Below are 15,513 nucleotides of genomic sequence, written 5' to 3'. Positions count from 1 at the left end.
AACAATAGACCCAGGTTTTACCATGCAGAACTTCTCTATCGTGATAGTGAATGAAAAACACTTTTTTAGTAACCACTCTTTTAATGATGCTGCAAGTCTTACTAGTGGATAAATTTTAATATTCGTGTAACTCCCTAAGTACTGCTTGAAAAATTTTATGCAACTCCAACGACAAACACAATACTACAATGCATAGGAGAAGAGTGTGCACCCTCTTTTTCGCAGACAATGAAGTGAGGTACTGTGGGTCAAAAATGTTTCCTCAAAAATAGAACAGCCTCACATACACTCTTACATGATATTTAACTTCCTTTATGGCTGTATGACATTCCAAGGCCAACCTATTGAAAATCAAAATTCAAACACTGTAATTTTGAAATTTGTGACGTCCACCACTTTAAGGATGCAAGGATAAAATGAAATTGCCACACATGTAATATCTATTACACACTGCAGTCAACCAAAGCACACCCCTTGCTCTGTTCCACTCTATTCTTGGTTTGAAAAGTAAACAAATGCACTTTTAAACATAGGTTTTTCCTTTAAGTCCTGGCCAATTGAGAGCTATTAGCCATGGAGCAGAACTTTTCTAAAGGAAGGTGATATAATGCAACCAAGCTGCACCTCTGTGCAGAGCAATGAGTACAAGCCCATTTTATAGAAACAATAGGGTAGTTTCCTTCATCAAAGAAAATGAAAGGCATTGATTGCGATTCGTAACACACCATTAGTGTATTCATAATATACAAATTATTTGGTTTTAGAAATACCGGTTTAGACAAATGGCAATGGTCAATTTTAACCTCATTCAAAAAAGGCCAGATTGGGGCCCATGCGATGCCACTCCACGTGACGTCACAGGGACCTAGTTTCTATACGATTAGATAGGAGTTTTACATCGTCTGAGATTACCAATGCATGCATGAGGCACAGAGCTCAAGGCAACATCTCTTAATAATCACTTATTAAAACTGGCTAAGGTCAGAAAGTTTTCTTCATTTGATAAGGTATTAATAATCCTTATTTAAGCCAAGCGCTACCAGCTAGCAGGGTACTCTGCTACCCGCTAGCAGCCTGCATCGTATCAGCGCTCAAGCCTCCCTCAAGGTCACCTCACAGGGCAGCAGCGGGAACGAGAAATACGTCACACGGAGAGATTTCCCAGCATTCATACTTACCCGTTGCGTTTTCCCGTGCTTGAAAATTTTCACTTTTCATTTCATCGCAAAAAATAGATATCATCATTTAAAAATCTAAATGCATGAAATGTGTACTCCAGGAATAATAATCTTTCGATTTAGGCAATAAAAAAATAATAGGAAACCACCCTATTAGCAATTAATTAACCACAGGGAGCACTTGTTGTGAGATTCCATTACCCATACCGCAATGGCAGTGTTCATAGAAAAAAATAAGTGTGAAAGCATACTAAATGCACGAGAAAATTATGGTGAGGTTTGGTAGACTTTGAATCAATGGGAAAATTCACATGAAATTTTTGGAAGGAGCACAGTTTATTGTCAGTTATTTCATGCATTCTTCACTCAAACTACAAACCATGGAAGAAGACATACATATCACGATAAAAAATAGAATGGTCACCATACAATTGAAATGGAGAAGTAACCTCAGGCAAAGATATTAAGGCCAGTAAAAAACAATTCAACTCAATTTCAAAACAGTACCAGCAACAGTCTGCCTTTAGTTCTTCAGAAAAATGATAGCTGGAGTCCAACAAGAGTTAATTTAAAAAAAAAGCACATGAGAGCTATGAAGCTTATATTTCGTTTAATTCTGGATTAAGTACTTAGGTAATTTTTTTCCGTGAACTAGCCTTGACTGCAGTTGGAAGGCGGGATTGTACCTTGAAATTGTGGATAGAATTGTGGGATGAATCCTCGTCACCAGGGAAATAATCTTCAAATGACTTCTCTTGAAGAGACGTTTTGTTTCTGTACGCCAATCTCACGGCTTCTTCCTCAGACATCCCTCTCTTTCTGAGCTGCTTCACCTTGTTATCGAGTCTTATAAGTTTGGCTTTCTTTGGTTGAGGACGTGCCACTGATAAATCAGGAGAATTCTGCACTAAACGTGGCACAGAAAAAGCTGCTGTCATATTGTACTGGGTATATTTACTAGTAAACCAACACACATATTAATCATCATAGTCACACCTAGTATTTTTACTTCCAAGAGTATTAAAACATATCACAACATTTAAATGAAACAGCATAATGGATCATTATGTATCTGAAATTAGGAAAATACTGAAAAAGTTGAAACAAAAACGTATGCATCACCAGTTAATTTCAAGAGAATATTGCAGCAGAGGCAAGGGAAACTTTTTAATTCATCACGCATTTTTACTAACCAGGACCAAACGAAAAGGAAGAAAATTACCCCAACAATGGAGCATAAAAAATTTTTAATTTTTAAACTATCACTTTTTTAGCAGGGAAATAGGTGCAGAAATTTCAATACTTAAAAATTGATTCATTTGAGTTGATTTCTCCCCATTGTCTGTCAAAATATATTATGTATGTATTTGTAGAATGCATAGATTTAAAGACTACTTTTTAACCTTTTCCCTACTAAAGACAAAAATGTACGTGTGGACGTTTCTTGACCCCTGGAGACGAAAGCCACATATTTTTGTTGGAGGTTTTCTTACGCAAATGAACGAATGCCGAATATATATGTTTCCTCGCTCTTCCCTTTCATGACAGTCGTATGTATAAGACGTCTTTGTTTCAGGACCCAGCACAGTGGGGTTTAGGCTTTACCCTCGAAATGCGGGAGCAGGAACCTGATCTCCTCATCTTATATTACCCCTCTTAGCGGTATGGGACCGCGGTCATACAATTGTTTATCCAGTCAGGTTTCGAAATAAATATATTTTCTTTTCTCAAAAAATATGAACTAAGAATTGAATTCTTTGTCTTTTGAGCAGTGTTTACAATTTTTAAACGAAATTCTAAGATAAATATTAACTTATATCTCGAGTTCTGTATAAAAATCACCATGGAAATTGTTGCTGCATTTTATCAACTTATTTTATCATTTATGCAACTTATGACCCTATTAGCTGAGGCAACCAGATGCGCCGGCGCGGTTTTGGGGCTCAGGCGACTGGTTTCGGTGGAAAGTCTGGTGGCGCATCTGGTTGCCTCGGCTAATAGGGGCCTTATATCTCGAGTTCTGCTAAAAATCACCATGGAAATTGTTGCTGCATAAATGCTTTGATATTGACCTTCGAACTTTGTTTAAAATTTGACAATGCTCAGAAAAAAATGAGGAATTCAATTCAAAGTCTGCATTTACGTGCAAGTAAGAATTATCTATGTGCCAAACACATATAAGCAATCCATGAGTTGACCGCAAACCAATGCTGCAGGTAGGGTCGTAAACCCGGAAAGGAGGGAGCACAACTACTCTCGGAGTCCGAGATAATGCGGACTTCCCACTGGGAGGGGTCGAAAAAGGTTGGAGCTGAGAGCTTGTGATTATCCACGAGACCCTTCTTAACAAATGCCTCGCAAAAATGCTCCGTACCAAGGGAAAGAAGAGTCTCTTGTGGCTCAGTACAGCAGTCATGCTAAGACGAAAACTCCACCGTCTTGAAAGGGTTAAGAGGGAGCAATTTCTGAGGTGGGGAATATGATGTAGATAGGGTTCTACTTTAGAATTGCTACATGCCCTAAAGTAACAGTACTGTGGTGAGGCTTCAAGTTCAAAGCTCCACCACTAGGGTCCGCCACCTGGCTGGCGTCGCTGTTTTAAGTCCTTGGCAAGTTTGCCAGGGAATGGTTAATCCTAATACCAGGAAGGTGCCATCAACACACAGCCACCGAGACCAAAAAGAGACCTCCTTCCACAAGGCAACCTTCAGGAGACACGCATTAAGACTCACCTCTTGGCATCGCAGCAAATGTAGCTCATCTTATGTGCGTTAATTATTTTAAGTGAGGTTTAATTACCATTCCCATCCAGCCCCTTCAAGTAAAGGAAGACTTCACCAACAACCATGAGTTACACAGGCATTTCCTTCAGCTTACAGGCGACAGTGACTTTGTGGCCAAAATATGTGAGTATTTGACACTCCTCATCATCCCCCATGATGAAAATCTGACAACGCTCTGCTAAAGCTATTACCTATCTCCAAGAAATTAAGAGCCATCAGTGTGTGGCAGTGATTGTTTTACTGAGTGCTAGTACGTACAACTTAACTATCCAAGCTTAACAGGGCCCCTTCATCTCCCAAGAGAAAAATCCCGGGTTATAACCCTGGAAGCCTTCCTGGTAGGCACAGAGCCAGGGGAGGGGGGATTAAGGAAACTACGGCCCCTCTGAAACTTTTTCCCTTGCAGGGACTTCCAGCGATACATCAGCTCAGGAAACAAGAGGCCACAGGGGACACCTGTCCTCTGACCAAGAATCCTACAACCTTGTTTTAGCCATAACACAAAAAATACATATCAGTTAGGTGCAACTTAGTTTTAATTAGATGAGAAAGAATCTCTCCAGAATTTTCTAACAGTTGTTGCATTAAGAATTATATTTAATTCAAACATAAGGGTATTTATTACTGATGGGTCGGTTCGATTCCTTGATTCTTGGCCAAGAACCAGAATCGAAAATGAGTACTTGCCAAGGTGAAAAATTGATTCCGATTCCAGTAGTACTTCAAACCTAAAATTTATATACGACCGTGTTTCCAACAGTCATTTGAATTTTCGTGCCACGTAATTTTAATAACAAAACACATTACATATAGATTCTAAGTGGCACACCACTTCCGGAGGAGCAAATGCAGACTAGGGAGCCTGTGACAGGTATATGGTCAAGATACAGTGATGCATTTGGAGAAATACCCAAAGTCACCGTAGCAAACACTGTTGAAGCTGAAGTGGAAGCTTATTTATCAGAGATGAATGCACCACCAAATTCCTTCCCTGGGATATACTGGAAGAATTGCATCTCCTACCCAAGGCTGAAAGTAGTAGCACAAGTTTCTTGCTGTTGTAGAAAATGTAAAAGTTTTCAATTGCTGATTTGACTTGTTTTACGTTTTTCATTGCTCTTTTGTTTTTTTTGGCTGACTGGGTTTTTATCGTGATTATTCCCTGTATGAGTCTAGTCTTGTTCTGCGCTGCGAAGAAGCAACAAATAAATTCATGTTGAGATAAGTCGATCTTTCATTACGGAACCTCAACATGGTAGCAGAGCGTGGCTCCTTGCGTTCCTTGGTTGCTTAAATAGTCTTCGTTGCTTTCAATCGTGTTTTTTCGCGAGTTAAATAACGTTTTCGCGCCACGTTCTCGTTTGGACATTTGCTTGGTTGCACTTGTGAACGAACTGTTTGCTGTTAAGTGTAAAGCATGGAGCTCCATGGAATCGAGAAGTTACGCGGTAGTGAGAACTGGACAATTTGGAAATTCTCGGTGAAAAATGTACTACGAGGTATTGAAAATGCATACAAGGTCTGCACTGGAGAGGTCTCAAAACCAGAGGTTGTGGGAAGCAATTCATCCTCTAATGAGCGCACTTCCTATGATGCAGCGTATAGAGTTTGGGACAAGGCGGATCGAGCGGCATGCCAAGTCTTGGTAAGGTCTATTGAATCTAAAGTGGCTGCTCTTCTCGTCGCGTGTGACTCGGCGAGAGACATGTGGTGCAAATTGCATGCTGTATTCGAACAACAGACTAAACAAGCTGCTCACACTGTTCAAGCGGAATTTTTTTGGCTTCAATATGAGCCTCGCCGACGATATGGTCACTCATATCGCGAAGTTTGAAGGGTTAGTCTTACGAATGCAGCAGTTAAACGTGAAGCCGGATGAGTCATCGTTGATGGTTAAGTTACTGGACACATTGCCCGACGAGTACGAGAGTCTGAAACAGGCATGGTGGGCGAGACCTGAAGATCATCAGACCTTCGCAAATTTGGTGGCAGTGCTGACTTCTGATGAAATACGTCGTTTGAAACGAGCTGAAAGAAAGGAAGAGGCAGTAGCACTGATGACTGTAAAATCTAAAATTCAGGGAAATAGCAATTTTTCCACTTATGCCGCAGGTTCAAGTAGAAAGAAAGGGGAATCTTCACGAGAGAAAGTAAAAGATAAAAGGAAAATCAAGTGCTATGGTTGTGGTGGACAAGAGCACATGAAAAAGGATTGTCCTAGTTGGAAACAGAAGAGGGTACAAAATAAATATAGTGCGCCAGACCGTAATGATGAGGCTGATCAGGCTTTCATTAGTGAACTTTTGAATGCAGAGACTGTTGGTGATATGTGGGTTGTAGACACCGGTGCCACCGATCATATATCTAACCAGAAAGAATGTTTCTCTTCTTTTGAACAGTTTTCAACGCCATTGAAAATACATATTGGCGACAAATCCACAATGGATGCACTAGGTAAAGGGACAATCAAGTTTGAATCCTGTGTTAACGGTAAATTGTTACCGTGTCGCATGGAGAATGTACTATATGTACCCACTGCCCGGAGAAATTTGTTCTCTGTTGTTTCCGCCCTTGATAAAGGCTTGTCTTTTAAGTCGTCGAAAACTAAGTGTGAATTTCTTAAAGACGGTGTAGTGAAAGCTTGTGGCGTCCGGTATGGACAATTATTCAGACTCCACATCCGTGCGCTGAAGTTAGATGTAACGGGTGCCAAAGAGATGACTGTAGCATCGAAAGACACACTACAAATTTGGCATGAGCGTCTTGGTCATCAAAATAAAAGACATGTCCTGAAGTTTCTCAAACAACGGGGAATCGAAGCTACTGAAGGTGAAAGTTTTTGTGCTGCTTGCGTTCAAGGTAAGCAGCACAGGAGTAGCTTTCATTCAAGAAGTCAGCGAGCCAAAGAACCTGGGGAGTTGATACACGCTGACATCTGTGGGCCGATGGAGTGTGAGTCTCTGGGTGGAGCACGTTACTTTCTATGCTTTACATGCGATTACTCGAGGTTTCGCATGGTCTACTTTCTGAAGGAGAAGTCAGAAACTGCACAGAAGATTACAGAAGTGTTGCAGATCGTGAGGAATCAATGCAGACGACCTGTGCGTGTATTTCAATGCGATGGTGGTCGAGAGTTTGTCAATCATGAGGTAGAAAAACTGTTAAAGTCAATGGGTGTGGATTTCTGTGTCTGCAATCCATATACGCCAGAGCAAAATGGTTGTGCAGAGCGTAGTAACAGGACTGTGGTTGAACTCGCTCGCACTATGCTATTAGCAAAGAATTTGCCTAAAACATTGTGGGCAGAAGCAGTTAATACGGCTGTTTATGTTCTCAACCGAACAGGCCCAAGCAGTGTGGATGGAAAAACACCGTATGAGATCTTTACAAGGAAAGAGTTTCATTTAGACAAACTTCGGGTTTTTGGTATCAACTGTTATATTCACATACCAACAGTCCGTCGGAAGAAATGGGACCCAAAGAGCCAGCGTGGGGTTTTTGTGGGGTATTCTCAGAATATAGATGGATTTCGAGTGTGGATAAAACCTGGAAACAAGATAGTTCGGAGTTGTGACGTCGTATTTGAACCTGAGACTTGTGGGGGGCTGCTGACTTTATTTCCAACTGACGTGCATGATGAGCTGGAGCCTTCAAATGATCCTGAAGAGGACTGCGTTACTGAACCCACTGATAAATGTGAGAGAAACCTACGGGATCGTTTGAAAATCAAACCACCTGAACGCCTCATTGAGTCAATGTTAGCTGAGGTTGATGAGCCAAGCAGCTACTCGGAGGCAATGAAATCTGATCAGCGATTACTCTGGGAGAAGGCTATGGAGGAAGAGATGGCTGCCTTAAAGGAAAACTTGACCTGGACCCTCACTACGCTACCAGGTAATCGCAAATCCATCTCTAATCGATGGGTTTACAAAGTAAAACGTGCAGGTGATGGTCACATTAATAGATACAGGGCTCGACTTGTAGTGCGAGGGTTTAGCCAGCGAGAAGGAGTAGATTATAGTGAAAATTTTAGCCCTGTTGCCCGGCTCGATACTATACGAGCTGTATTAAGTATTGCTGCCAAGGAACACATGCATTTGGCACAATTTGATGTTAAAACTGCTTTTCTCAATGGGGTTCTTGACGAAGAAATATTCATGAAGCAGCCAGAGGGGTATGATGATGGCACTGGCAGAGTCTGCAAGCTTCACAAAAGTTTATATGGGCTAAAGCAATCCCCCCGGTGTTGGAATAAGTGCTTTAAGGAAGTTCTTAAGGACTTTGGACTGTGTGAGAGTGAAGCAGATCCTTGCTTATTTTATGGGACAAATTGCCATGACAAACTGATAGTGGTCATTTACGTTGATGATGGACTTGTGGTAGCATCAAATAAACATAAAATTACTGAATTTATGCAACGTTTAGAAATGGAGTTTAAAATCACTAGTGAACCAGTGGGATACTTCTTGAACTTACACATAACTCAAAAAACAGATGGTTCAATCTTCATAAACCAAAGTTCTTATGTGGAAGAGGTGCTGCAGCGGTTCAATATGGCTGAAGCAAATCCAGTTTCTACACCAATTGAACAGTATTTGAAAGAAGAGGAAAGGAAGGATGCTGAGAAAACAAGTGCACCTTATCGAGAGGCTGTGGGCTGCCTGTTGTATCTGGCTGTTGCTACTAGGCCAGATATAGCATTCTCGGTGAACTATGCATCCCAATTCCTTGATAACCCAGAGGTAAGACATTGGGGTTTAGTTAAACGGATTTTGAAGTATTTGCAGGGTTCAATGTCACAGGGGATTCTCTACAGTTCATCTGAGAATGGTGGGGAACTAGTTGGTTACAGTGATGCTGATTATGCCAGCGACCCCACTACGCGGCGGTCAGTCAGTGGCATTGTGTTTATGCATAGTGGTGGTGCCATCACCTGGGCCAGCAGGCGGCAACAGTGTGTGTCGCTGTCAACCACAGAGGCTGAGTACATTGCTGCTAGTGAAGCCGCAAAAGATGCTGTCTGGTTGAAGAGACTCTTTGACGAAATTTCCCCATTGAAGTGTCCCCCGGTGTTGTTCTGTGATAACATTAGTTCTATTAAGCTTGCTAAAAACCCTGAATTTCACAAGAGGTCTAAGCACATTGATGTACGTTATCATTTTGTTCGTGAACAACTCCAAAAAGGGCAATTATCAATTGAGTATGTTCCAAGTAAAAATCAAGTTGCAGATGTTTTTACTAAGCCTGTTCCAAGAGTACCATTTGAAAATTTGCGTTCTTTATTGGGCATGTGTGAACTTTAATTTGAAGTTGAATGTGAATTATTTATTTGGAATGTAAGGGTTTTCTGTTAATTTTGCTACTGATGAAGTAAGAGTCATTTTGAGCAAAAGAGATGTTATTGATATTTGATGTATTTCTTTTGTTTGTTATTACAGCAATGTAAACTTTTTGGGGGAGTGTTGTAGAAAATGTAAAAGTTTTCAATTGCTGATTTGACTTGTTTTACGTTTTTCATTGCTCTTTTGTTTTTTTTTGGCTGACTGGGTTTTTATCGTGATTATTCCCTGTATGAGTCTAGTCTTGTTCTGCGCTGCGAAGAAGCAACAAATAAATTCATGTTGAGATAAGTCGATCTTTCATTACGGAACCTCAACACTTGCCATACCACCATCCACTGTGTTCAGTGAAAGACTTTTTAGTTCGGCAGGAAAAATATGTGATGTAAAACGCAACAGGCTTGATCCTGACAGAGTGAAGATGCTTTGCTTTCTGAACAAAAATTTAAAATCTGTAAAAGGAGATTAAATTTGTGAGACATTATTGATAATGATAAGATATTTACTATAAAAGATAGATATTAAAGGATATACTTTCATTTTAAATTAAAACATGAGTGCTAATATTCTAAAGTAGGTAATACCTATGAGGTAATATCACTTTTCAGGTATGTTCAATTTTGAAATTTAGCTATTACATTTTAATTACATAGTGATGATATGAAAGATGCTTTTGTCAACTGATTCTTTCACAGAGTAATAATTTTTTAAGCGGTTCCTGGAATTATGTGATATTTTTCTTGGAGCCAATGGCATCAGAATCGATGGAATCGGTATCGGTAGAATTGGAATCGAAATTTCAGAATCAGAATAAGGATCGGAATCATTAAAATTTTGGAATCGACCCATCGCTAGTAATTATTAATCTAACAATGCACAAGTGTTTAAATTACTTCAAAAAGTAAGCCAGATTTAAGGATCAAATGTAGTACATGGAGACCAATACATAGAGACTATTGCCTTAATTGAGTGGCAAAACATTGAATTTGTCCTTCAGTATCATATTAACAAAATTGGTAGCTTATTTAATAAAAAGAATGGATTAAGGTAATATGCGTGCAATTTGACAGCAAATTACCATCGTTATTGCTACATTAACTATTGTTACCTACCTTTTTCAGATAGAGGTGTTTTCAGCTCACTTTTTTCAATGACAACAGACTGAGGTCCGGCAGCCGCCACTTGTGATGGAATGACTTTAGCAGGCACCTCTGTATCCCCTGAAAGCATATTATTGTTTATAGTGATATCTTTTATTCCAATATGTACATACTATATACACGACCTTGTACAGAAATGAGCATCTTGTAATATTTGGAGTTGAAAATGTTGAGACTCACATATTTTTAACTTCAACATCGACGGTAGAAAACAGCAATTTAAAGCAGTATGTAATTTTCAAAATAAATCTCACTCACTCAGTGATTCAACCCGAAGGTTGGTTTGCATAGGCATAAGGATAGAGCTCATCTCAAACTAAGCCATAGGCATGTGAATTAGAAAGGGTATGGGGGCCAGTTCCATTCCCTGGGCCACCTCACACTCTGAGGATTTTGTTTGAAGATGCCAGAAGGCTTCACATAGGATTTTAACCCAAGACCCCTCAATAAGCAGCCAAGTGCTCTAGCCACTAGGTCACCATTCTCCTCTTTAGCAGAAATATGGAATGGAAAAGGAAAGAACAAAAACTGCACCTCCCTTTCACTTGTATTCAAATTCACTCAATTTATTTCAACGTTTGTGGCAAGAGTAATTCATTCAGGACCAGTGTATACCATGGCTAAAATAAAGAAAACAAACCCTTTTCTGAATTTGCCTCCCCTACTGCCACAGATGACTATGTTTTCACGGATGCACTGGTATTCTCCTCTTCCCTTTAACCTGTCGACCCACAAGCCGCTACCTCCCACCCTTTTTTTGTAAGTACAGAAATCCCAAATCCTCTCCCTGCTCCTACACCCATTCCCCTGGACCTCTTTGGCCAAACTCCTCCCCTGGAAATTCCACCCATTGACCCTCTCCCCAGACGGCTGTGTTTTTGAGAAAAAAAATAATTTGGTGTGACTATTTATTCTCTATGTTCTTGTATATTTGTACCAGACGATGACATGCCTCATAAAAACCTAGGTCGTACATTGAATATTTATATGCAATTACAAAGTTTTCTTCACTTTTCATTATGCTAAATTCCTATCCGAGAAAACATCCTCAATAAATACCATGCACTAACTAAAAAACATCTTTAAGACATACTTAGAACTTGAAATGTACCAACATATGATCATCGCACTGAGGCATAATGTTTTCCAATCATAGGTTACTAACGTTCACTCTGTAAATAAGAACTCTTTCCACCTGTTGGTGACAAAAATGAGGTAAAACTCCACGAAAGACAAACAAAGCCAAATAGAAAAAAAATCAACGAGGAATTAATTCCAAAAAAGTCAACAATGAACAGTAAAACGCAGCATACAAAAATGACAACGTTTACACTTGACAAATGGTAAAAACTCTGCCTGCGTGTGACGCTTTTGGCGAGGTATAAGCACCATGCCAGTTGCACGTAAGAGAGAGAGACTTGCACAAGTGGGGATTAAGACGAGGGGAAGTTGGTTCTCTGTGAGGCATAAGAAGAGGGAAATTAGGAGAGGTGCCACTTCCTCGAGGGTTCAAGACAGTGGGTAGAGGTGGCAGGGAGCTTTCACCAGCGATGACTGGATAACTCCTATCAGCCTATTTCCGAAGAGTTCTTCACGGCATTGTTTGGGTGGACTGGGACTGGACAGGAAATAATGGTAGTATGCCAACATGGAGAGGAGGCAAAACAGCAGGTGGAGAATCAGTCCCCTTCTTACTTTTGTCTGCTCACCAGGCTCCCAGAGGAATTAAAGAATCATTTAGGAAGGCAATTGAAAGCCAAGGAGGGGAGGGAGATGGAATGATGAGTTCTTGGAAGGAGAGAGATGAGTTGAAGAATTGTGGACAAAGTCTCGTCGCAAAATGTGGAATATGGGTGTGAATGCCACTCTCCTGGACTCCCAAAAACCTATGTACTCATCCGCAGAACAGCTATTTAACAGTTGAAATGTTGACAGGCAGAGTTGAAAGGCAGAATCGGAGGAAGATTCTGGATAGAGTTTTGGCACCAGCTGTAAGAGTCTGAGATACTTTTGCCATCCTTTGCATGATTGTCCTCCGAGTGAATCCCTTTTGCTGAAGTGTTACGGCTAAGACTGGAGGGTAAGAGTTTTTGCAGTGGAATAATTGTCCACCCATAAATTTCCAAGGAAAAATTTCCGAGGGGTTCTTCAAAAAAAATACCATAGTGCTTGCGCACCAATGTGCGATAAAAATTTGTGGATAAATTTAGCAAATGGTATTTAACTGACCAACTTAGCAGATTAAAGCAATGAGAATGATTGTTTCAATAAGAAGGTAGGAGGAATTAACTCAAAAGAATTTAGGTTGATATGTGTTGACAAACAGCTTCAATGTTAATGTAGTACAGAGGTAGAAAAAATTTACTCAAAGCCCACTGGCGTATAAAAGCGGCCAGCTCAGGAATTACTTGAAGACGTCCATCACCCAAAATGTTGTCCATGTAATGCTCTCATACAACTGAGAATTTAAAAAATTATATTCCCCTTACACTGAGGAGAAATTAAATACAGTGGAACCTCGTTAAAGCGAGTACGGGCTATAGCGACACCCCCTCTATAACGAGAGATAGCCGATGCACCGTCAATTGACCCTATAATAAACGTGTTAAAAATTCGATTTTACGTGACCCTTTCAGTGTTGGCTCTCGCCATAGCGAGGGTTTCACCGCCGGAAGACTTTCATCAAGACTCCTTCACCTCTGTAATTGCTAGCGATCTGTTAGAAATGAAGTTAATGGAGTGCTCAGTCTCAAATTTACGTGGTAAACTGTCCTTCGATAAATATAATGATTGACAAAACAATGCTTTGCATGATTTTTATTCAGTGCGGCGCTTATAAATTGTTTAAATAGTTAGTCGTTATTTGAGTAAGGAAATTTAGTGATGCAAAAAAACATCGCCTTTCGTCTGGATTTATGCTTACGTTTATCAGATAGATGTTTATCTGTCACCGCACCACTCCTGTTCCTGTATATCTGTTCGCAACAATTGTATTGGCTATTATTTGCTCCACCTCTGGTAAAGCGACAATTCGCTATAGCGAGTGTTTATTAGTGCACCGTGGGGTGTCGTTATATCGAGGTTGCACTGTAATAACTTTAATAAAATTGATTCACAATTCATTGAGCTAACACATAAAAATGGTAGAAAGGAAATGCTCATTCAAATTCAAGCATTATGGAGACAAGTTGACTTCATTTCGTTGACTGCTGATAATTCACTTCTCTCACCCTTGGTGCCTCACGTTGAGAGCTGGCTAATTCTGAAAACAGGTGTTTCTCCTTCCTTCCCCCAAATCGTCTGGTACAAATATACAAGAACATAGAGAATAAATAGTCACACCAAATTATTTTTTTCTCAAAAACACAGCTGTCTGAGGAGAGGGTCAATGGGTGGAATTTCCAGGGGAGGAGTTTGGCTAAAGAGGTCCAGGGGAATGGGTGTAGGAGCAGGGAGAGGATTTGGGATTTCCGTACTTACATTGTCTTAAAAAAAAGGGTGGGAGGTAGCGGCTTGTGGGTCCCCATAGGCGTAAATGACCTCAGCTGCCTCTCAACTCCACCAAATACTAGACCTACTGATCCTTGGTTTCCTTGATCATGCCAATTTGTAAAGCTCAGGGAGCAAGGAATTTGAGGATTAAGATAAATATAGATGGCAACAAACTTGAAAGAGTGGTACAGTTAGACTAAGCCAATTGTCTCATGTGGCCAGATATATATTTTATAACACCTAACAAGGGCGTACCCAGAATCATAACTAGGGGGGTGTAACGCCACCTTTGCTAATATCGCTCTTTTATTTCATATATCTTTTTAATGCCACACAATCTCTCTCTTTTTACAGTCAACGACCACTACTACCAACATCCCCGTAGCAACAATTTTATCAATAACCTTAAGTAAATAAACACAAATATAGCAACAATTTTATCAATAACATCAAGTAAATAAACACAAATATGACGGCGTTACAGGGGTGGGTTGGGGGGGGGGGGGGCAAGCCATGGTCTAGATGGGGGGCAAACCAAGTTGCGACATTAGTTTATAAGCTTATTTCCTTGAAAACACATGTAGTTTTATTTTAGTTACATATCTCATACTAATACATATCATTTTTCGTGGGTTCAAAGAAAATATGTTGAATGCTGACGTTTCAATTCAGTACTGATTATGCTTAAAGAAATTTGCGATATTTGTTTCTGGGGGGGTGGGTGCCCCCCATGCCCCTTGCTGGGTATGCCCATGATACCTAATTTTACACCAGCCACCCTGTATTTGGCCAGCTGATTGTATGTTAATGTACACAGCAATGAGGATATCTGGAAGGGAATACCATTAGTGCAGGATCCAGGTGTAAGCTGTGAAGAAAAGACTATAGTGAAGAGCTTGCTGTGGAGCATTGCACTGGTGTGGAACATGGGTGCTAAGGAAGAAGGTGGAGAGTAGAATGCAGGCATATGCAAAGTGGGCGTGGAGGAGGAAAGGCGAACAGGGAGGAAAAGGAACGAGGAAGTGTGGGACATGGTGAGTGAAGAGATGAAACAATAAATCAACAAGAGGAGACAGTGTAGACACAGTCAATACCAAGGGGAGAGGGAATTCATTCAACATTGCCAGAATGAAGGCTGATAAAGGATTGAGAGGAACATGATTAATGGATAGAATGGAAAACAATTGGCCAATTATTGCAAAATAAAGAATAATGATTATCTACAAGGGGAGGATAGTTTGAAAAGATTCGTGACATGTTCAATGCATACCTACCCAAGCTGGCAGAATATTTTATAAACACTTGCACAGATGTGTTTGAGACATAGGAACTGAATAATAATGAACTATAATTCACGGTGATACATTTCCCCACACTACACACCAACGCAATCAAGCCTACCTCCTATTGATGAATGTTCCAAGGGAGCACGAAGCTGGTTAACACTTCTGGCGGCATGTCCAAACCTCAGATGATTATGGAATTTCTTCAACACCTTTTTCTGAGATTTCGATATTTTAGCTTCTGTAACGTCACACCTGTACTTCAATGAAACAAATAT

The 15,513-nt window shown here is 40.3% G+C and overlaps 1 protein-coding gene across 3 annotated transcripts in view; it reads right to left on the bottom strand.

Moving 5' to 3' along the window:
• The window catches only part of LOC124157042 (arginyl-tRNA--protein transferase 1-like), a 34,121-nt gene that overhangs the window by 17,786 nt on the left and 822 nt on the right, over nucleotides 1-15,513 (bottom strand). For all 3 annotated transcript variants that reach the window (XM_046531511.1, XM_046531512.1, XM_046531513.1), the window contains exons 4-6: nucleotides 15,354-15,490; nucleotides 10,413-10,520; nucleotides 1,865-2,085 (exon numbers count right to left, since the gene is read on the bottom strand). In XM_046531511.1, coding sequence (XP_046387467.1) covers nucleotides 1,865-2,085; nucleotides 10,413-10,520; nucleotides 15,354-15,490 — 466 coding nt within the window. The remainder of the gene's footprint in view (nucleotides 1-1,864; nucleotides 2,086-10,412; nucleotides 10,521-15,353; nucleotides 15,491-15,513) is intronic.

This window comes from Ischnura elegans, chromosome 4 (assembly GCF_921293095.1).
Source record: "Ischnura elegans chromosome 4, ioIscEleg1.1, whole genome shotgun sequence".
Classification (NCBI taxonomy): Eukaryota; Metazoa; Arthropoda; class Insecta; order Odonata; family Coenagrionidae; genus Ischnura; species Ischnura elegans.
The sequence above is the reverse complement of the archived record's forward strand: the minus strand, read 5'-3'. Positions and strand labels throughout refer to the sequence as shown.